Below are 27,132 nucleotides of genomic sequence, written 5' to 3'. Positions count from 1 at the left end.
TGTGAGTTATCTTTACCACTTGGGGGGGGCGGGGATGTTTTTTATGAGGGAAAGTTAAAAATAGGCAGCTGAGATAATGTGGTGTGCGCACCCTCTTACGATATGTGACTTGATTGAAATTTTTATTTCAAATGTAACAGTGAGATCAAACGAAACAAATAAAAATAATATACAAATCGATTTACATTGCCCGTCATGGAAGCTAAATAAGGGTCAAAACGTATTTACTCCTGTCCCCATCTGGCTGTGTTCAGAATGAACTAATCGCATTCAAACTCAGTCAACAAACACCTGCTGTCATTTCAAGTGCCTCTAATTAACCCTAAACAAAGTTCAGATGTACAAGTTGACGCGTCCTGCCGTTTTTATAGTCGCATCCTACAAAGTCAAGTCGTGGTCTGCAAAAAAGCTTCCACGGCATCAGAGGGATCTCATTGTTCAAAAGTATCAGCCAGGGAGAAGGGAATGAGAATTTCCACGCCGTTAAATATGCCGCGGAACACAGCGAAGACAGTCGTCGTCAAGTGGCGAAAAAGATGGTGACGTTACCAAGAATTGGATGTCTTCCCAAAGTTGATTGGGAAAACTGCTGAGGGAGGCTTTTAAGAGGCCAACAAAGGACTTCGAAAGGAGCTGCAGACATTTCTGGAACATCCTGGCTGTTGAACAACAGTCTCCTGTTTTCTTTAGATGTCGGGACTGTGGCAAGGGGAAGCCTTGTCTTGCAATGAAAAAAAACATGCAAGCCCGGCTACGTTTTGCAAAATGCCTTGAAATCTCTCCGTGTGTGGGCAAAATGTGTGATGGTCCTATTAAACCAAGTTTCAACTTTTGGGCCATAATTCCCAAAGGGACTCTTGGCACAAACACAACAGTGCTCACCACCAGCCTTAGTCAAGGTGGGCGGAATTATGAATGAGTTGCAAATGCTAGTCAGCGTTAGCACAAAACCTTCGAGCTTCCGTTAAAAAGCAACAAGAAAAAAGGAAAAGCCTACTAGAACATCTGAACTTGATTTGGGGTTAATCAGGATAACCTAAAATGGTGGCACGAGTGCCGACTCATTTAACATGAGTTTGAATGTGATTGGATAATTCTGAACACTGTTATAAGAGGGTGTTCACACTTGTGCAACTACATTATTTGAGATATAAATGTTTACGTCCCCTCTCAAAACGATTGTATTTCAATTGAGTTGTAACAGGTTATAGGTCACCTTGATGGTGGAAACGGTTTTGAAATGATTGATCTTGTTCTGGTTTTGTATTTTGCGAAAACGGGTGTGTAGACTTGATCTACTGTTTCTATAAAAAAAAAAAAGTGACCTTTTTTTTCCAAAATCTTCATAAGGAGCATTTATGTTGAATGACTGCATGAATATTGAGGTTTTGTGTGTATTGCTTATTTGTTCAGCAACATCTGAGGCATGAATGAAAAAATGTTTTACACTTTAGTTTCCAGGTGGCTTTGATAAAAGTCTTTCAAAAACACAAAGGATGAAGAATTAAAGCACATTTAAACATCCGCCTGTCACACGGTGGTTGAAATCACTATTTTGGGGGGGGGGGGGGGGCGGGGTTCTGTCACATGCAAGTACCAAGTACAGCTTTTGTTACCATGGCGACGGGAGGGCCGAGCTAAGGTGACAAAGTGAGCGGTTGATCGGTGTTGTCAACTTAGCAACTATCGCTGTATTTTAGTGACGTAAAAGAGAGCGAGACTAGCGACAAAGCTTTTGTGTTCCTCCAGAGCCAAAGAGAAACTCAGCCATCACTAAAACATTAGTTCTTGATTATATAACATTCTATACGTTTTTAATACTTTTACCCTTTATTACTAATACAGTGGTACCTTGACTCTTATCTTTTTTAATGGCTTTGTGTTGTCACCGTCTTGTCCAGTGATTCTCAACCGGTGGGCCGCGGACCCATTTGGGGTTAGGGTCGCAGACAGCTCGTGGAAAAAAAAAAAAATGACAGGTATTCCTATTCAGATTTTTTTTCCCAAAAAAAACAGTCGAAAAGTCACAAGAAATGTTACTTCATTCTTCTCGAGCTACTAGTTTCCGCTGTAAACAACAACAGTGCAGCTCAGCCTTTGACTGGCAGCAATTGTCATGGCAAGCAATAGAATATGCCTTCAGCGGAACAGCAAACTCATTTGAAAGCGCTTTTTACAAAATATTATGTACTTTACACGTCTTTTCAGCGGCTATTTTCATTTTTGGGGAAAAAAACAAATCTTTATTGTTTTTGTGCGAACGTGCATCGTGACTTTGCAACAACAGGCGAATGCGGGTCCCGGGGTGATAACGCTTGAGAACCACTGATCTACAACAACAGTTTCCCATGTGAAACTCTTCTTTCTTTATCCGCATCACTGTACTATACTGCCCCTAGTGGCCAAGTCACACACACCAGAAGGAATGGCAATGAATTCATCATGCACACAGTTGAATTCTTTACATTCTGTATGATTGTTTTGAGAATGTACAATATTATAGATTGCTATTGTGCTCATTAAAAAAACATTGCAAACATTTTCGGGAGGTTGCAATGGATTGATGGCACTTGCATTCCTTTCGATGGGAAAAGATGATTTGAGATGCGAGCGTGGTCACGGAACGAATTAAGCTCACATCTCGAGGCACCCCCGTACCTGAATATTTCATGGTCAAGTATTTTAAAAACTGCTGTTTATATGCTGCTTTAGAATATCATGAAGATGAGCTCACGCTACCGTACTGCAATTTGTTTTGCGGGTGTACTCCAAAATATACTTTTGTGTTTGTGTGTACTCCAAATACTTCTTATCAGCAATGTACTGCCATCTTGCCGAATGAACTTCCTGGGACGGCGTCGACCTCACCTGGAAGTCACCGCTTTTGTTGTAGTGCACGTTGAGGGCTCTGAAAAGTTGCGACTCTCTCCCCACAGACAGCGCCCCCGGGTGGGCCGCGACGGCGTGGCGTGCGAACTTCTCTATCTGGATGTAGTAGAACTCCCGGAAGTTACTGAACCACTTGATGAGCTGGGAGGCGATGCAGCGTGTGAACTGCGGGGGGGGTTGAAATGAAGGTAAGTGAGATCGTGAAAAGTTCGTCCTGCAAATTCAGTCCGCGTCAATAAAACCAACATGGAAAATGAAAGAATTGTGCCGCCTCCTCGTGTTGCGTTGACTGTCTCACCTGCACGTCACGGAAACACATCTTCAGCACCGGCGAGCTCGGATAGCGCGTGTAGAAGAACATCAGCTTGGCTTTTTTCAGATGGTTGGTGGTCAGCCCCTCCTAAGTGGCCACGGTTAAGGACAAGACGCTCCGCAGCGCACAATCGATCGGTTTTTACCGTAGAAAGGCGAGTCTGAATTTGGGGGCGTGTAGTACGACGACGTGCCACAACTTGCCGGGCAACATTGAGGTCTACTCGAAGACATGCAGCGTAATTAACCGCAAGAAGAAGAAGCAAAGACGTTCCCAAGCTAATCTCCAGTCGTCCGTCCCACAGAAAACGGAGACGACCTGCCAGTGAGTATTATTTCATTCCTGCTGTTTTTGTTGAAGCCGTGACATCGATGCTAATTTCCGTTACTCTGTCTATGACCTTTTTAATCCTATCTTAGCATTAAGCTAGCAGACATTTGTTAGATCCAATTATATTGTTTCACATGAAGCTAGCAGACTTTTGTTAGATAAACATTTTGGTGTTTGAAAAGACGTTTCTCTCGTTTTGTGTGCCAGTTTTACAGTCAACTTCAACTGGGAGTGACAAACGGCTTGAAGCAAGCACGCTTTGCCTCTTATTTGGAGAAGTGTGCGAGCGAGAGTCTTCGCTTCCTCCAAGTGACGTTATAGTCAACGAGAGCGACGACAGGCGCTAAGGAATACTTTGTTTCAAAGACGGGGGCATCAAACTCGCATCCATTTTCCGGCCCTTCAGAAGCAAAACGTCGGTTCCGACGTCGAAGGATACATTCGGGACGTAAAGGTGATTCTTGAGGAGGCCGCTCGACTCGATCTCGACGCGCCGGAAGCAAAGACCGTCCGAAAGCATCGGATCCACGGCGGTCACGCCAGTCGACGGGCTCCTCGGGGATCCGGACCGGACCCGGGATCGGACTTTGCCCGCGTTCCACGCCGCGTCCGGTCTGGCTAGCCTGGATTCGGACTCTGAGCGTCTTTCTTGTGTGTCGCGACGGTCAGAATTCGGAGCCTTGTCCGATTCCCGGTCTTGTCGCAGTTTGGAATCGTGGCTTCGTCTGTAAGCGTTTGATCTGATGCGGTCAAATTCGTCCACGTGAGGTCTTTGTACCACCAGAGCAAGCGCCTCAGTTTGAACGTCGAGGACCCGTGCCTCTTTGCGACCCGATAACTTAGGAGCATTTAGAAAGGACTCCGCGGTCCGTATTAGCGACATGCTTTTGAAAACGGAATCGACGCTCTGACTCACGGCTCTGGATAGTTCGTACTTCAAAACCTCGGCCACGACTTTGTCGGGCTCGAGTGAAACGTTTGCCCTCGGAGTCGTGCGCGGTGAGCAGTTCCACGTCGGCGGTCGCCGCTCTGTAAGTGTTTCGGACAGATGGCGCTTCTGGCCGACCTCGGGTCTTCGGACCGGGTCTCGTTTCGTCTCCCAGCCGGGCGAGCTGATGATATTCTCCACCCGGGCCCGCTTCGCTCGATGGAGGTGCGGTTCCCCGCTCCGTCCATCAAGGCTCCCCGGTGGCGTCGTGTTCGCGTCGCTGCCTTTTCCCACGAAGCCTTCTCGCGATTTGGCCCGAGTGGGATCGCGTTCAAAAGGCGCGAGATGCTCGGCGGCGTGCTCATCCGCGTCTTTGCTCCACATGCTCAGATTGGGGCCGGTTTAGCGCAGAGGAGTAAACAAATCGGAGTCTGGGCACACACACACACACACACAACATATGAGACAGTTGCAATCTTCACAGGTTGCATCTTGTGTGCTTTCCACACCCTTGGATTGATCATGTATCTCCATGTAGCAGAACATGGATGACGGATCAATAAGAATTGAGAAACGATATGTGAAGATGAAGAGTGTGTCAGTCCTACCTGGTGTGCAGCTGCTGCGTTGAGGATGGACGACGGTGGCAAAGAAGACCTGCACACTCGCGGTGTGGGTGGCTCCTGGTCCTGCTCCTGCTCCTGCTCCTGCTCCTGCTCCTGCTCCTGCTCCTGCTCCTGCTCCTGCTCCTGGTCCTCCTCCTCTTGCTTCTGCTCCTCCTCCGCCTCCAAATTTCCATTTCAATTTCAAGGGGCGCGACCAAAAGGCACACACAACCCTTCTCATTTGTGCGTAATAGTTTGTTTTGTGCTCCATCGGCGGAAGGTTAGCCGCTCGCCCCCCGTTGTCGCCCCCCGTCGGCCGGCGTCGTCTCGCACCTCCAAACTTGCGTCAGTTCAACAGGTAGGTCGCTTACAAGCAGCACGCAGACTTGTGTTTGTTTGTTTGTTTGTTTGCTTGCTTGCTTGCTTTGTTTGTTTTGTTTGTGTGTGGTTAAGGCGAAACGAGCCGCTAGCTAGCGCTGAGCTAGCAAACGACTTGTGACTTTTGTCGAACAATTTGACTGGAATGTGACGACAATTAAGTCGAAACGACAATTTGGGGTCAGGGTTAGCAACTATTTCGCGATAAAGTCAATGTTCCAACTTTGCAGCTATCATATATTACGGCGTCTGCCACTCAGGGACGAATGACGTCACGGCAGGTCAAGAAATACCTTTTTTGAAACACTTCTGCTAAGAAAACCGAATAGATCTTACAAAAGAAATGTTTGAATTTAATTCTCATACTTTTGCAACTGAATATTTGTTACATTCTGCTTTGATTCCTCTGTCCTTTTGTTCTATTGGACTTGATAACCTAACTGGCACTTGTGTTTCTTTCAATTATACAAGAACAACATGTCACAGAATCCCGAACTAGTCCACTGTGCGTCCAGCGAATTGGAGGTCATCCATCGTGTACGCACGATTTCTCATTTGGGTCACTATAGAGCGAGAACCCAAATCTCTGTTTGTGCGAAAGCTCTTGAAGGACGGAGATTTCAAATGACGACGCTTTGTCCGAAAACCTTTCGGTTGCCTCGGGTCTCTTTGTAATGAACCAAATGTGGTTTGTGTGTTTGAGGTTGGTCCGTGCCGGTCTGTCGGGCTGTCCGGGAAAGTAAGTAAGTAAGTAAGTGTGCAGCCCCCCACGACACAACACCTGTCTTTGCATTTTGGTTCTTAGCGTAAAGAGGCTCAACCAAAACAAAGTGATGCTCGTTTATGTCCGAGATGCCTTCGAGTGGTTCAATGCAGTACTCGCATCACACCTGAGCCTCACAATAAGCAGCAGTCACGGTTTTATCTTTTATGTTGACATTTACTTTAGATCGAATCTAAAAATACTTCCTGTTGCATAAAAGGATCAATTGTCCCCCTTGGGAAACGCTCATTGAGCACTTTATTTCATGAGATGCTATGAAAAGGGGCTGGCTATCGGATGATAGAAATGTTCAGCGTTTAACCAAATACACGTCGGGGCGCGGTCCTGCGACGGATTGTCGTACAGGGCATCGGCGTTGTCTCGTTTCAAAGAGAGGCAATGGGCAAAGATTTGTGAGCCCCAGACCAGAAATGACAAAACAACTTTACTCATTATTGAGTAGGACTACGTACGTTTGTTTATCCTGTTCATCTAAAGGGCTTTTTAATTTTTTATTCATTTCGGAGTTGACTTCGCCGAGCCACTGGGCCGTCACTCTGCACGATTTGATGTTTTTCCAATTGTGTACCAGATGCTGTGAACGGCCCCAGGTTGCCCACCCGCGCCCATTTGATCCGGTGCCAAATTGTCCCCTAAGCGAATGCGTCCGGAGTCTTCAAAGCGAACGTGAGCCGCCTCGCTCTTGAGAAGCCCCAAATAATGAGATGATTTTGGGACAAAGTCTTGAGGGTTGCTCGGTCCTGCCCGAACGCAGGCTTTGAGTGCGCGCAGCTGCGTGTCAACACCCCTCCAGTGTTTGTGTTTACTTTGATAATTACGGGGGCCCTAATGTACGCCTTTGTTTCCGTGCCAGCACCTATAAAAAATGTCTGCGGTTGCAAAAACACACAATTCATTAAGGTGAACAGAAAAAAAAATGGCAGAATATGACATTAGCATGAGAATATCGCGGCGGGGAAACAATGGCTTCGAGGCTTCCTTTTAATTCATTTCTTTACTTTCTGTGCCGCTCGAGATTCCATTAGCGTTGCAGAGACGATGTTAATCGGGAGCATAGAAATCTCCAATCGAAAGGGTTCTCGTTCCATCTTTAGAATGCGGTCGAATCTGGGAATTTGCAATAAGACGTCTTTGTGTTCATCCGCATGAAAAGATGGGCCCTTACAAACGCTCTGTTTTCATGATTCCACATCAGAGGCATCATTCACCTCAAATCGTTCCCTCCCTCCTGTTTTTTTTTATTCAAATTAGACAATTACATCAATGTTAGTCTAAGCAAGGACCTAAAATGTTTGGTGAGGACTCTTTGCTTTTTAGCCCAAACAAAGCCGTATAGTTCAAAAGTGACGGGGCAAGAAAACCGAGAACGTTGGGATAAAGCCATTGAAGTGACTTCGATTCAAGGCCACAACGGGCCTCGTTTCGCTATGGTCGAGATGAAACCCGAGCCCAAGCGGCTCCTTTTTAACTCGACGTGTCACTTCTTCACGGCCAGCCATTTTTCGTCCAGAATTCCCGATATTGCCCGATTGTTCAGAATATTGTCAGCACAGGACCTACCAATAGACTCTTCTTTGAGCAGAAAAACAGTTTCTTCTTTTTTAGTGAGCAGCAGTAGAACACGGTTGCTTCCCCCCCCCAAAAAAACGATATTCAGACGGCAGCGCTTTGGATTTGAGATCAGCACAGTTTTTGAGTCGAAGATGAAGATTAGGTGCTGAATGTCGGCTTATCACGTCATTCTAGGCACCTCGCAATATGTTTACGTATGATGCTACAAACAGCGTATGTGTGTTGCCATGTTGGGAAAAGATGACGGAGTGAATGACGAACGGTATGTAAAAAAAATGTTTTAAAAAAGCCACTGACGTTCAACTCGAGCCATGCGGTGAGTCAGTTGTATACCTGTAAATAAATTATTTTGCCATCAAAAGTTCCCACAAAAAAAGCACATTTTGGCCCCTCGCGGTGAAACCACCCCATGTTCTACTGCTGAATACTAAAGGATGGAGAAACAAAACTTTTCCTAACGAGTTTCTTTCTTTCTTTTGGTGGGTTCGGTGCTTAAGTTGTTATGGAACACAATATCGTGCGGGTCTTGAAAGAATGAGTCCAAAATGCTTTCAGTCAATGAGTTGATGAAAACAAGTGTCAATTTTTGGCTTTGGCGTACAACTGTTCAAAAAAAGTTTGCTTGCGATTGTAACTTCCTGTGTATATTCTTCAGCGTATATTTACCCGTTCTTGTCGTCGTGTCGATTGTAACAAATTTAGTCTCGTCTGCAGCCTTTGTTACAATCGCCAGTCGCGGCGGAGGTTTATTTTTGGGACTAGAGAAGAACGAGGTGGCTGACCCCAGCTGTCCAGGGTCAAAGTAGGTGCAGCTGGCATGTCAGGGGGTCAGGGGTCAGGCGTCGGCCATCAAAGCAGAGTGGCTGCTGAGATTATTTAGCGACTTCCATTTTGATTCCAACAGTATAATCGGGGAACGGGCCTAGTGTTAAGCCTTTCTGCTTCACAGTTCTGAGGTTCTGGGTTAGAATCTCTGGCCTCGTGTGTGGCGTTTGCGTCATCTCCCCCGTGCTTTTGTGGGTTTTCTCTGGGGACTCGGGTTTCCTCACACTTTCCAAAACCACGCATGCTAAAGAATTGTCCACGGGTAGGGTTGATTTTTGTGATCGGCTTCAGCTCTCAAGCGACAGGAAATGGATGGGCAATCCAGGAACGTGGCATTTGCAACTAAATTGAGATTGCGTCACAAAAAGGTCCAGCAGATGGCGCAACTCACCATTGGAAAGTCTTGCACGCCAACGTCGTGAAACGGTTTCTCGTTTCATTCGACGTTTGTAGCGCCCCAGTGAGGTTTGCCCTTCAGTCTTTTCTACCGATGCTGACGTAAATGTGGCTTTGCCTGCAAATTGTGTAGTACAAAGACGGCAATTTTAGAATTAGGTCCTAAAGATTAGAAATGAAGAGAAACATTGGCTCCTGTCATTAGAAAATAGACTTTAATCTACTCGGGCTAACAGAGTCATACATGGCAGATACATGTCCAGACATTGAAATACTGCTCAGCTCAAAAAAGGGGGAAACATAACTTTTTGTTTTCACAGCTGTTTGACAGCGCAACATGATAAAAGACACACTGTAGTTTTAATATAAATCACATCAAGTGATCGACGGGCATTTTCAATTCATACGCGTTAATGTGTACAAAGCGGTATAAAACAAGTACAATAATAAATGGACAAACATGGGTGTAAACATTTGCGTTATGTGCTATTTTTTCATGACGCCAGCGTCACCACGAGTCGGATCAACCGCTAATCTCCCGTTGTTTGGCGGGCGGCGTATGAGGGTCATTACAAAAAAAGTGTGGTGTATCGTACGCTAAAAGTCCACACGCGTGCACTCGGCCGGCGTACGAAGCAAACCGACGCGATTGCACGCAACGAGACAGCACCGTGTTGAGATCGGAGAGATTCCTCAACAATGTTTGCAGTCTTTCTCTTCCCCCCCCCAACTGATTCCACTGGTCCCTTTTTTGTTTGTTTCATACGTCGAGCTGGTAATTGGCGACGAGGCACAGCGGGTGTCAACAACAACAATATGGTGAAGAAACCGGGGATGATACTTGGGGTCTTTCCAGTCTTGCCGTGGACAGAGCCAGCTCGCGTTAGCAGGACTCGCAGATGACCGCGGGTCTGTGGGCAGGGTCTCCGGAAGTGTCCGGCCGGCTTGGAGCTCAAGTGCTTACTTAGAAACGGGAAATTGGCACTCAGGATGCGTGCCAGGGGGACTCTGGAGTCCTTCCCCGCCTTCACTTGGCGTCGGCGGACAGCTGCTCCAGCAGGGGGTCGGCCTCGCTCTCGGGGGTTTTGACGCTGTCGGTCCTCACGATGCAGGTGGGCCGGTGGAGGTTGAGCATCACCATGAGCTGCTGCCTCTCCAGGCGGAGCTCCTCGATCTGAGCCTTCAGATCCGAGTTGACCATCTCCAGACGCTCCGATTCCTGACCCAACGAAAACGGTGCTCAGATTGACGCTCGCGGGGATTCTCTGATCGAACGCTAGCGGGTCAACTGCGGTCATGTGATCTTCGCTCGGCCGCACGCAGCGCTGTGTCACGAACTCACCCGCTGCAGGAAGTCCGTTCGTTCCTTCTTCTTGTTTCGGCATCGCGCCGCCGCTACTTTGTTTTTCTCTCGCCTTCGTTTCCTCCTCTCTTCGTCTTCGTCCATCTGCGAACAGAAGATTGACGCTTAAAGTCTTCCTTCAGAAGATCAAAAATCCCATTCATCCATCCATTTTCTAGAACGCTTGCCCTCATTTGGGTCGCGGGCGAGCAGACTGTGGGCAAGAGGCGGGTAAACCCCGGACTGGTTACCAGCCGCATTTCGAGTCCTCTATTAAAATCACTTAAGACTGGAGGAGTCGGCAGCCTGTTACACCCGTTTAGCTCCACTAGCTATCTCCCCTCCTTCATTTGTACTTTTCCGCCTTTTTGACCATTTAGTATTTGTTTTGCGTGGTGCTAAATTATGTTGCATTATTTACAGCATTTTTGGCTGAGAATATCAGCGCCTGTGAATCCAACGCCGCTCACAACAGCTCCGTTAACATTCTCCTTTATTTGTACTTTGCACCCGCTCTTCTTTTTTGCGCCATACTAAACTGTTTGCACTATTGCAGCGTTTTAGCCACGAGACAATTGTTTTAGCAGAGAATATCGTCGCTTTGCCCCAACATGGAGCCGGGCGCCGTCCCCACGGCAACAAACTCATCCCAGGAGATACGGACAAGGACGAGAGCGGACGCTAAAATGAAGTCGTGAAGCGATAGAGAGGACTAAATGGGACCGGTCCTTCTGGGTGCGCGTTACTCGCCAACCGACAAACTGCCGTTGTGCGTTTACATTCAAACTTCAGCTTGTGATTCCGGCATTTGGAGGCTTCCATCTTGCTCATCTACCAACAACTTCACACAACATGGAGCCTGTGCGCAACTCTCAACCTCTTGTTTGAAAAAAAATGCCAACGCGAGGTGAGCTGCTCTTGCATATTTGAATGAGAATTTTTTTTATTATTGATTTATTTTAATTGTTTTATGTACAGCGCTTTGTTACAGTTATGGTTGTTGCTAAAGTGTTGTAGGGATAAAGTTGAGTAGTTGTACAGCGTTTGGTTTCATTTTTGCTTTTTTTTTTTTTTTTTTTAATCACGATGACCGCTTGTAGCTTCTGCTAGCGCAAGCTGGTTTCTCTCTTGCTTATCAAACAAACGTTGTCATTGGCGCCGCTTCCCCTTTTTCTCTTCCCCCTCACCTCCGTCTTGATGGCCAGCGGCCGCTTTCCCAGCCTCCCCAGGAAATGCAACGGCGAGAACATGGCCCCCAGCTGGTGGAAGTCGGCCAGTTTCAGCTGGTCGGTGAGCGTGGTGGCCGAGATGCCCGCCAGCGGGCCCAGGCAGGGCAGGGAGCCCGCCGCCAGCGAAGGGTCCGGTATCTGTCCCGGCATCATGTCCGACCCGGCCGCCGCCGCCGCCGCTGTCGGGAGAAGAGAGAGAGAGAGGACCGGTTTATACTTTGTCTTCAGGTGTCACGAATCTGAGCAGAGTCCTTTTTCATATTGCTGCCACCTGACAGCGACGTCATGCTTTCTGGCGCCTACGTAAACATCTGCCGTCCTTGTCGTCCAACATCTCCATGAGATGACTTCAACGCTGACGACCCCGGTCAGCAGGCGCTGAGAAACCAAACGTGCGGCAAAGCGTCCACCGCTACCCGTGCGAATCGTTGCACATCACTACGCTGCGCTTGTTTTTTTTCTTGTCAAGGATATCGAGTGACAAACCTAAAAACACGCAGATTCTGCTGCCGTCGCACTCTTTTTGTCCTGGCTGGCGAATGACGACATTTGTTCGAAAGTTGTCCAGGAGATGGTAAGCATCTGACGGGCAAATAAGGAACAAATGTCGCAAATGGGACCGGTGGAATCCGACTTGATGTCCTTAACCCGAATCTCAAGTCAAGAATTTTGGGCCGACGAGGTCTCATCAACAGTTCCTCCATTTTCTCAACCGCTCGTTCTGTTGAGGGTCGCAGGGAGCTGGGGCCAATCGCAGGTGACTTCGGGCAAAAGGCGGACGACACCCTGGACCGGTCGCCAGTCAATCAGAGAGCACGTATAGCACTGGTGTCAAACTCGAGGCTCGTGGGCCACGTCCGGCCTTCCACATCATTTTATGTGGCCCGCGAAAGCAAATCATTTGCATCAACTTCCACAATTCTTGCTGAAATCAACCCAAATTTCAATTTGCCGTATGTAATAAGTTACAAGCATTTCTTGTGACCAAACCATTTTTTTACAGTAACGTTATCAATAGTTGAACCATCTATTACCCTTGACTTCTTATCCTTCAATTTGTTTAGTGTATGTAATTCTATGATGAGGCAATGAAACGTTTGTTTTCACAAGTCAAAACGGCCCTCTGAGGGAAAACGTAGCCCCTGACAAAAATCAATTTCACACCCCTGAGTGGAAATTCAACTGTCAACCCTACATTTGTTTGAATTCCAAGACATTTTTCCTGTAGGAAATACTTGAACTAGTGTCCATCAAAGTGTGAGAAGAGCATTTTAAAAAACAACAAAAACCTGACACCCCTTATTGCCAGCAGGCCTAAAACGATTAATCGAATAACCCAAATACTTAGATTAAAAAAAAAAAGTTTCGGCGAAATCTGGCTGTCACGATCGAATTTGTTTAGAATCGATTATCCTAAACATATTTTGTCAAGTACTTGAGTAAAATTTTTATTATATATTTTTTTACTACTAACATGCATTTTATTTTCATTTCTAAAGGCTGGACTTCTATCCTTAAACTGTATATGTTGGTACTGAGTGTATTGTATAAACGCTACAGATTTTGAGACAACAAAATCCAAAATCAGACTTTGCCAAAAAGTTAGCATTTGCGTGCTACCATTACCATTTTAGTTAAGAAGGAAAAAAAAAAAAAGCTAGCTACCACACAGCTCACTTATACGTCATGCTATATGTACACTACACATCTAATAGGGTCTTAAAAATCACTTACAGACGCTAGTCTGTCGTTTTTGCCAAAGGTTTCCACTGGCCCAACAGTGCGTTTGTCTGCAACAAATGTCCGTGCGATAAACATGGACTGTGGCCAAATGGATACGGGCAGCGCAAATATGCTTTTATTAATATTTTTTATTGCGTCGAGGCAGAAATGTTTGCATTGACCAGTTTTTGTGGTCGACTTCGATTTTTTTTTTTTTTTTTTTCCCCCTCCCCACAGCCCTTCTTTGCAGTGATCTTTTTTTTCACAGGGACGAACGCGACTGTGACCCTTGCCCCCCACTGTAAAAAAGGCGTGCTAAGTCGCAAAATTTGTAAATGAAATTGCAATTATATTATTTTCCCAAATCATACAGCCCAACACCGCAGCACATCTACCATCGCTCACACAAGGTGGCGATGTTAGCTACTTCTATATAGCCTACTACACCTCTAATGTGAACATCTTGTAATGCCCCCCCAAGTGATTCGGACACAGCTACTGGTGCACTTTCAATCACTTTATTGAACAAACGGTAACAAAATAAACGTACTAAATAAGCAGAGTCATACACTAGCTTGGATGGCCACAACTGACGCACAGTAACTTGGTTAGCCAGTTGACCTGAGTGCGCAACAGCCAACGCCGCACACATTCGTTGATTCCAACGTCACACACCGGGCCCCGCCTTTTCAAGCCACATACACTCAAAGTCATTATTATAGTGTGGAACGTGAGGATGGTGACCACAATAAGGCCTGTACCTCACAAGCACATTTTCTTGTCATAAAAGAAAAGAATACATCTAATTCATCAACATAATGAGTTCTACAAATATTCAATAGCTGTAGCCCTCGGTGATGACTCTCCTCTTTTCATGTTCTTAACGACCAAATATTGGTCAAATTCCAAAGCGCATAACGTTGGCTTTTAGCGATTTTGCTATAATGTCGTATCCCGAGGAGGCCACCGGTGAGACTTGACGTTGCCAGCTATATTCCCAATTGTCCCCTCCTCAGCTTTTTGGCAAGAAGCTTCCCGTGCCGGACAGGTTGGATGAGAGCCGAACAAAGCCCCCCTCAGATGGAAGGAACAAAGACCAGTATTGTGCAACGCTCTCAAACAGCTGACTGTGCTGCAGGCCGACGAGCTGACAGCCGAGGATGGATGGTAAGTTATACAGAGTCATTTTTTTCTCCTGCCGGACTATAAGTCTTGATCCATTACAAAAGCCATAGAGGACGATTATGTAATGCAATTCTACTGTACTCCACCCCTGCATATGGACTGCTCAAAAGTGTTATTACAGTTGGACTGGAAGCGAAAAGGAGGAACTGATTCTGACTTGCATGCAGTCATAAAAATGTCTGCTGGAAATGGATTTGTGTGGCTGCATCTTTAAATGGCTGCCGTCACATAGTTGCACTTTCATTTACACTTCCTGCGTTGAGCGCTTAACAGTCCACCTGTGCTGGCGAGCTCATCACAGCAGTTCTCGTGACCTCTTCTTTTAGCGCCGTCGGCCTGCATGATTTATTCGCCCCGAGGACAAGTTGGAGTGCAGAGCCAGTGTCAAATGAGGCATTTCATTATTTAATTCCTCCCTCACTCCCCCCCCCCACCCCCCACCTTTTTGGGGGGGCAACTTCTCCCTCTCGCCCACTTCATGTATAAGTCCCATTTACGCGGCACTTGGCAGCCGTCTGTTGTTTTTGCTGGAGAGGAAAAGAACAAGACAGCTCTGGTAAAGATCTTTCTTAGACAAAATTGCCTCTCTGTGAAACGCAGGGACGGAGGGTGCCAAGGACTTTTCATTTTGCACCGAGGCAGACCCCAGGAGGAAGGCAGAGCCCATATGGTAGCAGATGCAGAGGGAGGTGAGTGCTACGAGAAAGCAGCTCGGATAAATGAATCTATGCGCCGTCACGGCAGCCCAGTTCGTTACAACTTGACAAACATTATCCCAAGAGCCAAACAAACATCTGGTGAAAATGGTGGCCAAGGAACCGGGCAGCGAGTCCAGTGAAACCTTAAAAAGCCATATTCAAGTGAAAAGAAATGCCTTGTAAATTTGACACACCACAGAAGTGTTGTTAACAACCCTGCCAAATTCGTATGATTTAAAAAAAAATAAAGTCTGTCTAGTATATAAAATGAGGCATCTCCGCTCTGTAACGATGTGGGCGTGTCCGCTAAATGCATTGAAACAACGTTCAAGCAAATACATCTGCTGCAACCTGGAGAAATGGATGCTACTTCGCCTAGCATCTTTCATATTCCTACACAGAACTTTCATGTTTGGGCCGTGAAACCATATGCAGTGGCTGGAATCAGAATCAGAATCAGAATCAGAATCATCTTTATTTGCCAAGTATGTCCAAAACACACAAGGAATTTGTCTCCGGTAGTTGGAGCCGCTCTAGTACAACAGACAGTCAATTTACAGAACACTTTGGAGACATAAAGACATTGACAAAAAACAACAACAAACAACAATTGTGCAAAAAGATGCAGAGTCCTCAGTTCGAATGGCTAATATCGCAATAGTCCGGTGCAATGACCATTGTGCAAAGGGCACTGAGACTTCAAGGAGTGTATATATATGCCACCGAGTCATCGTAGGGCTTTTCCATGCCGCGACGACAAGGACCGCTACAGCGGGCGTGCCAGCCCGAAGCCCCGCCCCCTGCCGTGTTTCTCGGCGTGATGCATGAGCACTCACAGCCGACAACGAGGCGCTCTAGAGCGGCCACACCACCGCACTATCAAGGGAAGATGCGGTTTCGGGGCGTAGGCAGAGCTAGCTAGCTAACTGCACGTCATAATTGCACCGGATAACCGCTGATGCAAACAAAGCCGTCAAAAGTTGTCATAAAGTGGGAGAGGGGCGACTCGTGCCAAACTGCATGTAAAGTGCGTCATCGGGCGCTGTTTCAGCCACGCCCATAAAAACAGGAAAACTACAATGGTGAAAAACAGTTTGACGCTATAGTTCTGTCTTTGAACATTTTCAGCAATTTTCAAAATAAATCTCTGCATTCACTGCAAAACGAGTCATCTTCGTGTTATACGGCCGTCATTTTTTCCCCAGAGTTAACACTTGAGTCCAAAAACTACTTAGAAGTCGGCACAAGTCATCCGTCGACCGCCACACCGGACGGAAAGTATCATGTTCAACGGTAGAGCGTCTGCTGCCAGAACGCAGCATGATGCAATTGTTCGGCATCATCTTACTTTTGTGTGCATGTGGAAATAGAATGCATGCATGGGAGTATTATCTCATGTGGAAACACTGACGTTTTTCCATCCTACACGAATACGGAGCCTGAAGACCATTAAGATTCCGACTGCGCGGGCAGCCCGAAGTGAGGCCAAACAAAGGGAAATTCACATTCTGTTTACAAACATTGCATCACATCGTCCATTTTTTTTGGTCCCAGTTTGCCGATGACGAGTCAGGCGAGACAGCTGCCAATCACCAGAAGTGATTTATGCTGCGTTCCACAAGTTATTGTCATGTCATAAGGCACTACTCCATAACGACACATGTAACGGTCTATCCCCACCTTTCGGTATTTGTTTGTAATATTTCATATTTCGTCTGTTCCGCTTTCAACCTGCCACACGAGTCTCACAATGAATTCCTCTCTCGAGTGGCGCGCGTGCTTCTAAAAGAGAAGAACCTCTTTGCGATACGTGCCAGTACACGCAAAACGCACGCATCGAAGGCTTTAACCGGAAAGATGGATATTTTCCCTCACTGTCGGCTGCAGCGAGCGGGCGAGGATTAGCGGTCAGCGTTTTGATGATGCAACGGCGGTGCTGAGCTTTTGCAGCCGAGCAGAAAAATCCTGCGCCGTACGTGGGCGCACGCTAGCCTCAAACAAAGACACCCACACAGGCCGGCAGCGGCGTGGGCGGCCTGCCGTGGAGGACGCCGGCTGAAGCGAGAAATGTCATGTATTAGCTGTGAAATAGAAGACCGCGCTCAATGTCGTTCCTGGCCGCGGCCCAAAACCAATCTGGCTTCACGCGAGACCGGTGTGCGCGCACACACAGGGCGTCCTGTATATGCACCTTCAAGCCGCCCGCCAACCCTCGGCTCACTTTCGGCTCGCTCCATTTCCTGAGGCATTCCTGAGAACAATTAGCAGTGCTGCGGAATTCCTTCCCAATAGCCAGCAGGACGACTGGCGGCCCCCATTATCCGCATCCCCTATAGCAACGCTGAATGAGAGGGGTCGAAACACGGGGGCGCTGTCAAAGGCCCCTCATTACTTTTACTTTTGGCGGCTGTTTTTTTTTCGGAAAGGGGGCCCACGACAGCGAAGGCTTAACTCAACAAGTATGGTCATATTCAGCCAGCCAGCGCTTCAGTTTGTCACGGTATGGTTTGGGTCGGTGACACCCTGACCAGGTTTAGCTGAAGTCCCTTCCGGAAGTATTGGAACGGCAACCGAGCCCTGCTGCGAATAGCCAAATACTGCATGTAACTGAAATTAGGGCTACTAAATATTTTTACAATCGATTGTTCGAGCGATTATCTCATTATTTATTCGAGTAATCCGATTAGTTTTTTTTTTTAAATCCATTATTAGGTAGCAATACAAAATATGCAAGTGAGGTGCAGGTATTATTTTTGTCTACTTGGCTCCCCACCCTCACATTCTCCACTGTAGTATCTGTAACTTTGAATGTGTGCGGCTTCAAAAGGCACCGCCTGTTGTTCAGTGACGCGGGAGTCGACGAATAAAAAGCGGAGCCTTGGCTGACGTGAGCTCAGGTTAGCGGCTAGCTGTTAACCAGCTAACCTTTAGCCAGTCTGAGTTGAGGGCCTGTGCTGTGCAGCGAGAGTATGAATGTGCTTACATGTTTATTTTGCTGTAGTTTGTTCAACGAGTGACTGAAAGTGCAACGGTGGCGAAAGCAGGCAAGCAGCGCTAGGCTATATTGAACTAGCCAACAATGTTTACCTTTACCTCACGTTAGCTCGTATGGACAATCATAGACGTGCTGTTGTGTAAGCCAGTTTTGCTTTTTCGATGTGGTAAACGATCCCAAACTTCGGACATTCTGTCGCCATCACGCCAACTTATTTACGCAAGTTTGCGGTCGCAAAAGTCTTTTGCTTTGACTTTTATTGTAGTCACATTATTCGAGCTATTCGACTAATCGTTGTAATTTGCACCCCTAATTCCCTAATTAAATCACCCAAAACGTAAATTTTAAACCATAAATATAGCACAAACTATGATCCTAAAACAGTTTCTCATTTAAAAGTCATTTTACAAGATTGCCCTTAAACATAAATGGTTTACTGATTATTTGATTTCCATCCATCCATTTTTTTGAGCCGCTTATCCTCCGGACAGGTCGCGGGCATGCTGGCGCCTATCCCAGTTGACTCTGAGCGAGAGACGGGGTACAACCCCGAACCGGTCGCCAGCCAATCGTAGGGCACATCGAAACAAACAACCATTCCCATCTACGGGCAATTTAGAGTCTTCAATCAACCTACTGCGCGTGTTTTTGGAATGTGGGAGGAAACCGGCGTACCCGGAGAAAAGCCACGCAGGCGGGGCCGGACCCGAACCCGCAACCTCGGAACTGTGAGGAGGATGTCCTAACTGGGATTCCTTTTTTAGACGGGGGGGCTTTTGTGGCATCGTGGTTCCTTTGTTTTCTTGTCACGTAGAAGTGACAATTCTCCGGACCATTTAGCACTCAGCAACATGTTCAGCTATGGTGCCCCAATGAAAGAACGCTGGGAGAATTTTTTTTTTTTTTTTAAAAGTCCTGAAATGTTCCGTACTAGGGTGGACGGGGGATTTGGTGAGAAAAAGCAAACCAAAAGGTATTTGTTGGCCAATTTACCTTGAGACAAAGTTGCATTTTGGGGCTGCCACTCACACCATAAATGTTCCTTCTTTAGCCAGCTTACGATTACAAAGGGTCGAATTTCGAACCCGTCTGACCTTCGCCTGGACGAAACGTACTGCTGAGGGGCGGGGCCGGCGGCAAGGCACGCTCGCTCCCGATCTCCGGCCGACGTCTCGGCCGTCATCGGTACCGCGCGTGTTGACTTACAGCCTTTCGCAATCCCCCGCGGAAACCGGGGAATTTGTCTTGAGGACAGGAAGAGTAGTCCAAATATACAGGATGGACATTCCTTATTTTCATCGGCGAGATGCGGCTGCGGTCATCTGTGGACATTGGGCCTGACGGACGGAGGTGGCGTGTGGGCGCTGAAGTCATTGGCAGGAAATTGGAAAGCTCTTCATTTCACCTTTTGAGTCTCGCCTTGGCTCTAAGCAGCTGCCACTTTCAGAACGTACCGGATGACTGAACCTCCCAAAAACAAATGGAGCCTTGCGATATTAATGATGGCGGCGTCATTTCCCCCTTGCACGCTCTGTGCATGTGGAACCGCCATTACCTGATAACTAGCGAGCCTTTACTGCTGACTGACTGCTGTTTTTTTTTTTTTGTCAATGTCTTTCTGTCTCCAAAGCGTTCTCTGTCAATTGACCGTCTGTTGTCGTACCAGAGCGGCTCCGACTAGCGGAGACAAATTCCTTGTGTGTTTTTTGGACATACTTGGCAAAATCAAAATGTTTCTGAGATTGTCGGCTCGATTCCCGCCTGTTGAAAAAGTCATCTCTATTCCGCATTCTGGGTGGTCTCGCTTGATTTGAAACGTTACTAATTTCCCCGTCCGATGCGCCGTGAATTCCGATTAGTCCCAGGATCAGAAGCGGATTAAATAACGGCAGACAAAAAGCCATTTTCAAACATGCGGCGCTTCACATCCATGACAAATCTGGTGCGCAATCCCCAAGGTTAAGATATTGGCCAAGCTGAGGCCAGAAAATGTGATTTAATGCTGCCTGTTCAAGCAGTCGTTTGCGATTATGTAACACGCACTTGTCAATTTAATGCCGTTTCATACTTTGTCCCATGCGTCATCATCCGTCCAGCAGACTCTGATGAAATGCTGTTTTTGCCATATTTGCTCTTGAATATTTATACGCCAAGAGAGAAAAAGAAAAAGTGCATGTCTGTACAGAACATGTGGAAAGGTTTACGGGGCCAACAATGCCACGCTGCTAATGTGATACGCTTAGCAGCAAATATGGGGGCCGGGGGGGGGGGGGGGGGGGGGCTCTCTCAACAGTCCTGTTAGTCGCACGAGCTTGCCGTCGCATAGTCGGCTGGCTCGCCCGCAATGCGTCTGCAGCCTGTGCACTGCGGTGCAGCCCCGGCAATTCCAGCTCCCCACAGACGCACTGGAAGGCATTTCTACTTAAAATAAACCACGCGCGCCCACGTCCAGCCTCGAGCTGCCTGTCAGCCGTTATTCGGCAGTCGTGTTCTCTTTGGGTTCTTTGAAAAGCAAAACTATCCGATGGATGTGCCCGAGCAGGCGCTCGGGACACGCGCAACAACACAAATAACGGCACAAAGGGGGGTATGCGCGTCATATAAACGTTGCCCCGCGTGGCGTGCGGCAGCTGCAGAGCCGTCCGGTCGCAAATTTGGAAAACATTGAACCTTTAAACTTGCGGGTCACATGCCTGCCTGCGAACATCACAGTTCCCGTTCCACCGTCGGCCTTTACTGGTCGGGCCTCTCGGGGCAGACGGCTCGGCTCGCCTCGATAACGGCGGGCTCATTTAGGTCGAACTTTCCAGAAACATCTCTCTTACTTCCCTTATTTGACTTGGACTTTGGGTAGCCTACTGCCTCTCACGACGGGGACGAGTGTTGAAAACCGTCGGCTTTAGTCGCACTCTTCTCCGATTGCTTCAAAAGAAAAACTTGGGTAAATGCACAATACTTACTCAGAGAGCACTTCTTCTGTCAATGGTGCAACTGTGTTCGCACACTGGAGAAAGAGGAGGATTAATTAGCATTCAGAAAAGTTTGTCGCGTGTGTCATGCAGTTGTGCTCGGTTCAAAAACCCTGGCAGCATATGGGAAATAGGGGGGGGGCATATGACAGGACTGGGACCCTCTCGTTAGTTTCTCGATTGCTATGCTTTGCTTAACGATGGCGCTATTCTGAAATGGCTTCGTTGACTTTGAAGCCCCATTCCAAATGAGCGTTTCCTGATCATCTCCCGAATTATGCCAAGGTGTTTCAACTCGCGAGCACACAAACATTAAACATGGAGCCAGCATGGGGAAACGTGTGTTAAAGACGTTCAAGTCTCTTTCACGCCATCTTCCCAGAAATCAAGCTCGTGTGACAGCAGCAGCAGCAGCAGCAGCAGAACTCGCCACATCGCTCTCTATAGCTGCGACGTTCCGATTGAAATCTCCGCTTTTCTCGGTGGGAATCTTAAAACGCGAAGGAAGTTAGCTAGCCGCCGTCCTGCGACGTGCTGGCGTTACATAACTGCGGGACAACACGCACACAACACTTGACTCTTGAGCACATTTTCCGATCGAGACAAACGAAAACCCGCACAAGCTGGCGTGCGACACCGCTGAACTGCTGCGTTACGGGCTAACAGCGCGAAGCAGCCGTCGCCGTGACGACGACCAAACACAGCAAAGTTTACTTGCTGCAAAACATTTCAGTGGAACACCGAGCACATGGCCGGGCGGCGGCCATTAGTTCAAAGAAAAGTGTCATGTTTACATGACGTGCCTGCTAACAACTCGACAAGCCGACAAAAAACACCGAAGCGACACAAGGCGGCGGGTCGCGCGCTTACCTGTTGTGCGCCCAAACAAACAAATTGGAGCCAAAAATAAACAATCCGGACAGCACGAGCGAAACGTGAGATTCGGGCAGCTTTGTTTTGTCCGATTTGTAATTTTTTTTTTTTAGGACTCGGCGGCGGCTGCGGGGACTAGCACGAGTCGTTGCATCAGCCCGCTTAAGTAGTGGGCCAGCTCCGGAATGCGGAAGTGGCCGACACACACGTAAGCGTGCGTGACAGGGAGCCGACAGGCCACGCCCCCTAGCAACCCCAAACATACACAAAGCGCCGCAGGAAAACGCTCGACGCGGTGGCCCGGATGCGCCCGCGCACGCGCACGCGCACCTGCACGAGCCGCATCGTCGAGCAAAAGCACAAACTCCAAACCATTTCGACCAAGGGGTGTGGTTTTTTCCCAAGGGGGTGTGGCCAACGAGGCGTCTCGGAATCAGCCTTCTGGCGGTCGCCATCCTCAACTCAACACAGTCAGCGAGCACTCACGTTTGAAATCTTATTGTTTTCGTTGGATTATTATTCTCAGCGCATCTTACTTGTGTTCTGAATGGGCTTTAGGTTTGGTTTCTTATAGATCTCAATATTTTAGTGCTGTTCGTCTTTCTTGTCGGTGAGCCAAACTACAATTTTCCGCCTCCGTGGGCAGTAAAGAATTATTTCATCGTTTTTCTATTCTATTCACAATTCGCGTCCTTACAATACAATAGATACTTAAAAAAAGAGAACAATTATAAAAACAGAAAACTATTGTTGATGAACTAACATCCACACGGAACGGAGACCCGTGAAAACTGATCAAACGGACCAAACGCAAGCAACAGCAACAACACAGCAGCGGTCTCACATTTCATACATACCGCGCGTGTCGCTGACGTCGGAAGCGATTCTCATATGTGAAACTGTCACAAAAAATACAATCTCGCATTGGCAATCTCAGCACTTCAGATGAGGCAGTCATTTATTTTAAAAATATATGAAGATTTGCCAATGGTATTCATTTTTGAAAAAAAATATTAAATTGACTCAATCTGGACATATGAGGTTTCAGCCCGACACCAGTGAATGTGTGTGTGTTGTGTGTGTGTGTGTAGAGAGAGAGAGAGAGAGAACGAGATCCCGGATACGAGCAGCCGAAATGAGTTTCCTCCTCCGCAGGGTGTCCGGTCTCCCTTAGAGAACGGGTGTGAGAACGGATCTCAGAGTCGAGCCGCTGCTCCTCCGCATCGAGAGGAGCCAGACGAGGTGGCCGGGGCATCTGATTCGGACGTCCCACCGGGAGGAGACCCCGGGGGCGACCCGGGACGCGCCGGAGAGACTAGGTCTTTCGGCCGGCCCGGGAACGCCTCGGGATGCCCCCGGAAGAGCTGGATGAAGTGGCTGGGGAGAGGCAAGTCTGGGCGTCCCTGCTAAAGCCGCTGCCCCCGTGACCCGACCTCGGATAAGCGCTAGAAAATGGATGGATGGATGTAATAATGAAATTGTACATAACCTGAATTGGACTCAAAGTTGCCATCGTAGTCAATGAATACGTTTTTAGGACCACCCGCCTCTCTTCAATGGTTTCAAAGGGTCAGGGTCAGGGTCAGGGGTTGTTGGTTTTTCAAACGGACAAATTGGTTTGGTCAATCACAGAATTGAAAAGGTACTCTATAGGTAAAATGTGTCATTCTGAGGCCCCGGGTTCAAATCCTGGCCCCCCGTTTGCGTGTTCTCCCCGTGCCTGCGTGGCTTTTCTCCGGGAGACTCCGGTTTCCTCCCACATTCCAAAAACATGCGTGCTAGCTTGACTGGAAGCTCTGAATTGCCGGTAGGTGTGAACGCTTGTTTGTGTCTATGTGCCCTGCGATTGGCTGGCAAGCGGTTCAGGTAGTAAACTGATGTCCAAATATGGTCCAGTTCCTATTCTTTTCACAAATGAATACGATTGGTGTCTGTTATTTTCCCACGTTATTAACCAATTTCCAGCGTTGAACGGTAGCCTGAGGGGAAATCTATCGACTTGGCTTTGACCGCTCAACTGTCTGACGCGTGTCGTTAAACTCCGCCTCTAAGGCTGAGCGGCGTTACGTCACCTCAACTTTGAAAGTCTGGACGGTTTGTTGACATTAAGCAGTGCAAACATTTGAGTAAGCTCGTTTTGTAAAACTAAATAAATGGATCGCTGTAATGCTTCGGCGCAGAAAGAACTGGTCAGCCCCGAAGGTAAGTGGGTGTGCAGATTCAACTGCTTAGTCAGCCCCTCGTTTTATTTATTGCATCACTCATGACTCTATGACCTTGGAAAAAGATTTTGGGCAGATGATGTATTCAGGTTTTCTGTGGGGTCGCCGTCAGCGCACATCATGTGGCCGGCAGGCGCTAGCGATGTGTGCTATCATTTGCATCAATGACAGCCAATTTTTTGTTTTTTTTTTGATTCTATAAAGTTAGCGATCGTGATTTTGGGGTTGTATTGATGTATTTTTCCTTACATTTCCTGAAAAGCGGCCATTTTGGCGACGTGGGAATTCCGCCCGACGACATATTATTACATATTATATATATTTGACATATTAACCCCATGAATACATTTTTACAGGGAAGAACTGTAAACTGTAAAGCAACTATTCTCATTTCTTATTTGTGTTGGAAATCAAATGCGTGGCTGTTTCTTTCCTTTTATTTGTGTCTGTATGTCGCATTTGACAGGTTACGCGAGCGTGATTTCACCGGCTTTTGTTTGATTGGCTTGGTTGAGCCCTCGCTTGCCCCACTCGCTGATGTTTCAGACGAGCTCACGCGCAGCTCGAAATGGTGTTTTTGCAGCTGGACGCCGTAAATCTCGCAAGGGCGATTTGGCACTGGAGGCAAAACCGCCATCTTTGCTGGTCTTCAAGTTCTCCTTAAGTCGTGTTTCGCTTGAGTCACAATGCGGTGTTGTTTGAGAAAACCTGATGGACTGTGTGTCCCATATTGACTCTCGTCTCGAAAGTTCCAGAAAATTCCACGTGCCACTTTTCATGTCTCCGCCGACCTCTAGCGTTGAGCCCTGGTAACAACATGCCACTGCGCTGCTGCGGTGATGAATCCCAAAGAAGACATAATGTCTGTCGTCTGCCCTTTTTTGTCAAATGGAAGCTTTTGGAACCAACTCCCATTTTCGGTTCGGGGGGACGCGTGCATCTCACGCGAACGTTGCCGTCAGACACGTGAGCATTCAAGAGGCCTCGCAGAGTTTCAACACTCGCAATTGGTTCATAATGCGAAGAAAGAACAGAGCACCTGGGGACAGATCGATATGATCGATTTGTGAACAAAGTAACTGAAACCGATCCTATTTGGACATCCGAGGTTTCCCAGCCAACAGTGTCACCTTTTCCAAACACGCAGAGGAGGAGTGGGGAAGCTTTTTCCTATCGGGGTCCATTTGCGACCGTTATGTGCATGATTTCGTTTGATTGTCTGTCCTTCACTCCTATTTTTAATCATCAATTTGGTCATTCTTTGCATCTGTGCTCAATTGTTCCAGCCAGAGCCTGCCCCCGGGGTTATTCCAATCCAAAAAATACCCCACTCTCTTCCCTTTTTTTTTTAAGATTCTAATTTGGTTCCGCTGTGATTTATGTCTGGCTTCTGTGGGGGGGGGGGGGGGGGGGGGTCGTGCGTGCGCGTCACAGTCGCTCCAAACATAGACGCGCCGTGGAACACATTTCAGACGTGGCAAGCGAGGTTCATAAAGCAGAAGCCGTCGGGGAACAGGCGCTCGCAGGAAACAAAGCAATGCCAAATATTGTTCAATGTGCGGAGAATCAGGCTTGTATTTGATGTACGAGTAAAGTATATGGCTTCTCGTTTCATCAAGTAGTCTGCGAAAAGTGAAAAGGAGTCTCGTCAATTTGACACACCGCATAGAACAATGTTGTGAACAACCCTGCCAAATTTCAACGATTGAAAAAAAAAAATATGAAGTGAGGCTTCAAAATCGGGAAAAATCAAGCCATATCCTCCGCTCTCAAACACTGCGGGCATGTCGGCGGAATGCACTGACGCAACGTCACGCTCCGGCCCAACCTCTCAGTCGACTACGTGTAACCTGGAAAAATGGATGCGACTTCGTCTGGCATCTTTCGTCCGCCGACACAACTACGGCAAAATATGTCCGCTTGAAGCCGCCGTCGGTTGGACGATATCCCACCGGGGCGATCGTCTGGACCACGCACCCCGAAATCTCGTCCAAAGTCTTCCCAGATGAGCCTAAGATGCAAATGACAAAAGGCAAACGCCACGTTGTTGGCCATTTTCCCTCTCTGGGGGTCGGATGGCGATGTGGTCCCAAAACTTGAAAACAAATGTATGGTGCGATGCGAGTTGGAGCTGGGAGTTCTCCAGCCCAAAATCAGGAAGTTTATTGTACTATATTTGGAGTTGTTTCATTGTCTTTGGTTTATTTTCTTGTATGTTTGAATTATATTTTCTCTTTTCGGTAATTTAGTATTTTCAATCGTTTTTGGCTATTGTTTCTTTAAATAGCCTTTTGTTTGTTTTGTGATTTGAAAAAACGTGCTCATTTCTTATTGTACTTTATTTATTGAATCATCTTTTAATAAATTCTCTTTATTTACAGTTGTATATTTTATGTTTATTTTACTTTTGGTTATCTTGTATTATTTTTGTAATTATTATTTCAACTCTAATTTCAGTTTCATTTATTCTATCTTTATTTTTGCTTGTTCTGTAATTTCAATGTATTTTTATTTGATCAGTTTATAATGTATTTCTCTTTTTTTTACTTCTGTATTGTTGCTTATTTTTCAAATTTTCAAATTATCTTTTGTGGTATTTGTGTGTTTTGTTATTATTGTTGTTGTTGTTTATTTCAGGTGGGTTCGGTATTTTTTGGCATTCCGCCTCCCGTCCTCGGGCGACTCGCATTTATTATTTATTTGTATTGGCCTGTTTGCCGGTGATTTTTATTATTATTTATTTTTTATTTTTTTGCAGAATACCGGACTGTCCCCGCTTTTGGAAATACCCGGCGCGCCAGACACCATCCTGTGCAGTCCCGTCCCGTCCGACGCTGACTCATTGCTCAGCCTTCGCCGCAGCGCAGACGCCAGAAG

At 47.1% G+C, this 27,132-nt stretch overlaps 3 protein-coding genes across 5 annotated transcripts in view; 1 reads left to right on the top strand and 2 right to left on the bottom strand.

Annotated features, from left to right (window-relative positions):
• The window catches only part of LOC133468337 (prospero homeobox protein 1-like), a 6,611-nt gene extending 1,405 nt beyond the window's left edge, over positions 1 to 5,206 (bottom strand). The window contains exons 1-5 of one of the 2 annotated variants that reach the window (XM_061754134.1): positions 5,069 to 5,206; positions 4,468 to 4,891; positions 3,972 to 4,257; positions 3,188 to 3,289; positions 2,869 to 3,054 (exon numbers count right to left, since the gene is read on the bottom strand). In XM_061754134.1, coding sequence (XP_061610118.1) covers positions 2,869 to 3,054; positions 3,188 to 3,289; positions 3,972 to 4,257; positions 4,468 to 4,844 — 951 coding nt within the window. In that variant the 5' untranslated portion in view covers positions 4,845 to 4,891; positions 5,069 to 5,206. Of the gene's footprint in view, positions 1 to 2,868; positions 3,055 to 3,187; positions 3,290 to 3,971; positions 4,892 to 5,068 lie in introns of both variants that reach the window. The other variant, XM_061754133.1, reaches the window with a different exon arrangement.
• Positions 5,094 to 27,132, top strand: LOC133468340 (uncharacterized). Its single transcript, XM_061754139.1, has 6 exons — positions 5,094 to 5,423; positions 6,147 to 6,190; positions 14,330 to 14,480; positions 15,099 to 15,187; positions 23,125 to 23,420; positions 27,014 to 27,132. The coding sequence occupies exons 1-6, from the start codon at positions 5,094 to 5,096 to the stop codon at positions 27,091 to 27,093; spliced, it is 990 nt and encodes a 329-aa protein (XP_061610123.1). The 3' UTR covers positions 27,094 to 27,132.
• On the bottom strand, positions 9,219 to 22,229 carry jdp2b (Jun dimerization protein 2b). Of its 2 annotated transcripts, XM_061754140.1 has the most exons (5): positions 22,031 to 22,227; positions 21,152 to 21,195; positions 11,550 to 11,770; positions 10,363 to 10,467; positions 9,219 to 10,239 (listed from the first exon to the last, which is right to left on the bottom strand). In XM_061754140.1, exons 3-5 carry the CDS (start codon positions 11,742 to 11,744, stop codon positions 10,048 to 10,050), a joined length of 492 nt encoding a protein of 163 aa, XP_061610124.1. In that variant the 5' UTR covers positions 11,745 to 11,770; positions 21,152 to 21,195; positions 22,031 to 22,227; the 3' UTR covers positions 9,219 to 10,047. The 2 variants fall into 2 exon arrangements, with proteins under 2 accessions (XP_061610124.1, XP_061610125.1); XM_061754141.1 differs by lacking the exon at positions 21,152 to 21,195 and having other exon boundaries at positions 22,031 to 22,229.

This window comes from Phyllopteryx taeniolatus, chromosome 18, assembly GCF_024500385.1.
Source record: "Phyllopteryx taeniolatus isolate TA_2022b chromosome 18, UOR_Ptae_1.2, whole genome shotgun sequence".
NCBI classification, from domain to species: domain Eukaryota; kingdom Metazoa; phylum Chordata; class Actinopteri; order Syngnathiformes; family Syngnathidae; genus Phyllopteryx; species Phyllopteryx taeniolatus.
Note: the sequence above shows the minus strand (reverse complement) of the source record. Positions and strands in the feature narration are given on the sequence as shown.

Excerpts from the sequence above, each read along its gene's own strand:
- LOC133468340 (XM_061754139.1), top strand. The coding sequence starts at position 5,094 with ATGGACGACGGTGGCAAAGAAGACCTGCACACTCGCGGTGTGGGTGGC. Across the intron at positions 14,481-15,098 it reads CTGACAGCCGAGGATGGATG|GGACGGAGGGTGCCAAGGAC; the intron begins GTAAGTTATACA and ends TGTGAAACGCAG. Across the intron at positions 23,421-27,013 it reads GATGAAGTGGCTGGGGAGAG|AATACCGGACTGTCCCCGCT; the intron begins GCAAGTCTGGGC and ends ATTTTTTTGCAG.
- jdp2b (XM_061754141.1), bottom strand. The coding sequence starts at position 11,744 with ATGATGCCGGGACAGATACCGGACCCTTCGCTGGCGGCGGGCTCCCTG. Across the intron at positions 10,468-11,549 it reads CGCTGGCCATCAAGACGGAG|ATGGACGAAGACGAAGAGAG; the intron begins GTGAGGGGGAAG and ends TTCTGTTCGCAG. Across the intron at positions 10,240-10,362 it reads GAACGGACTTCCTGCAGCGG|GAATCGGAGCGTCTGGAGAT; the intron begins GTGAGTTCGTGA and ends TCGTTGGGTCAG.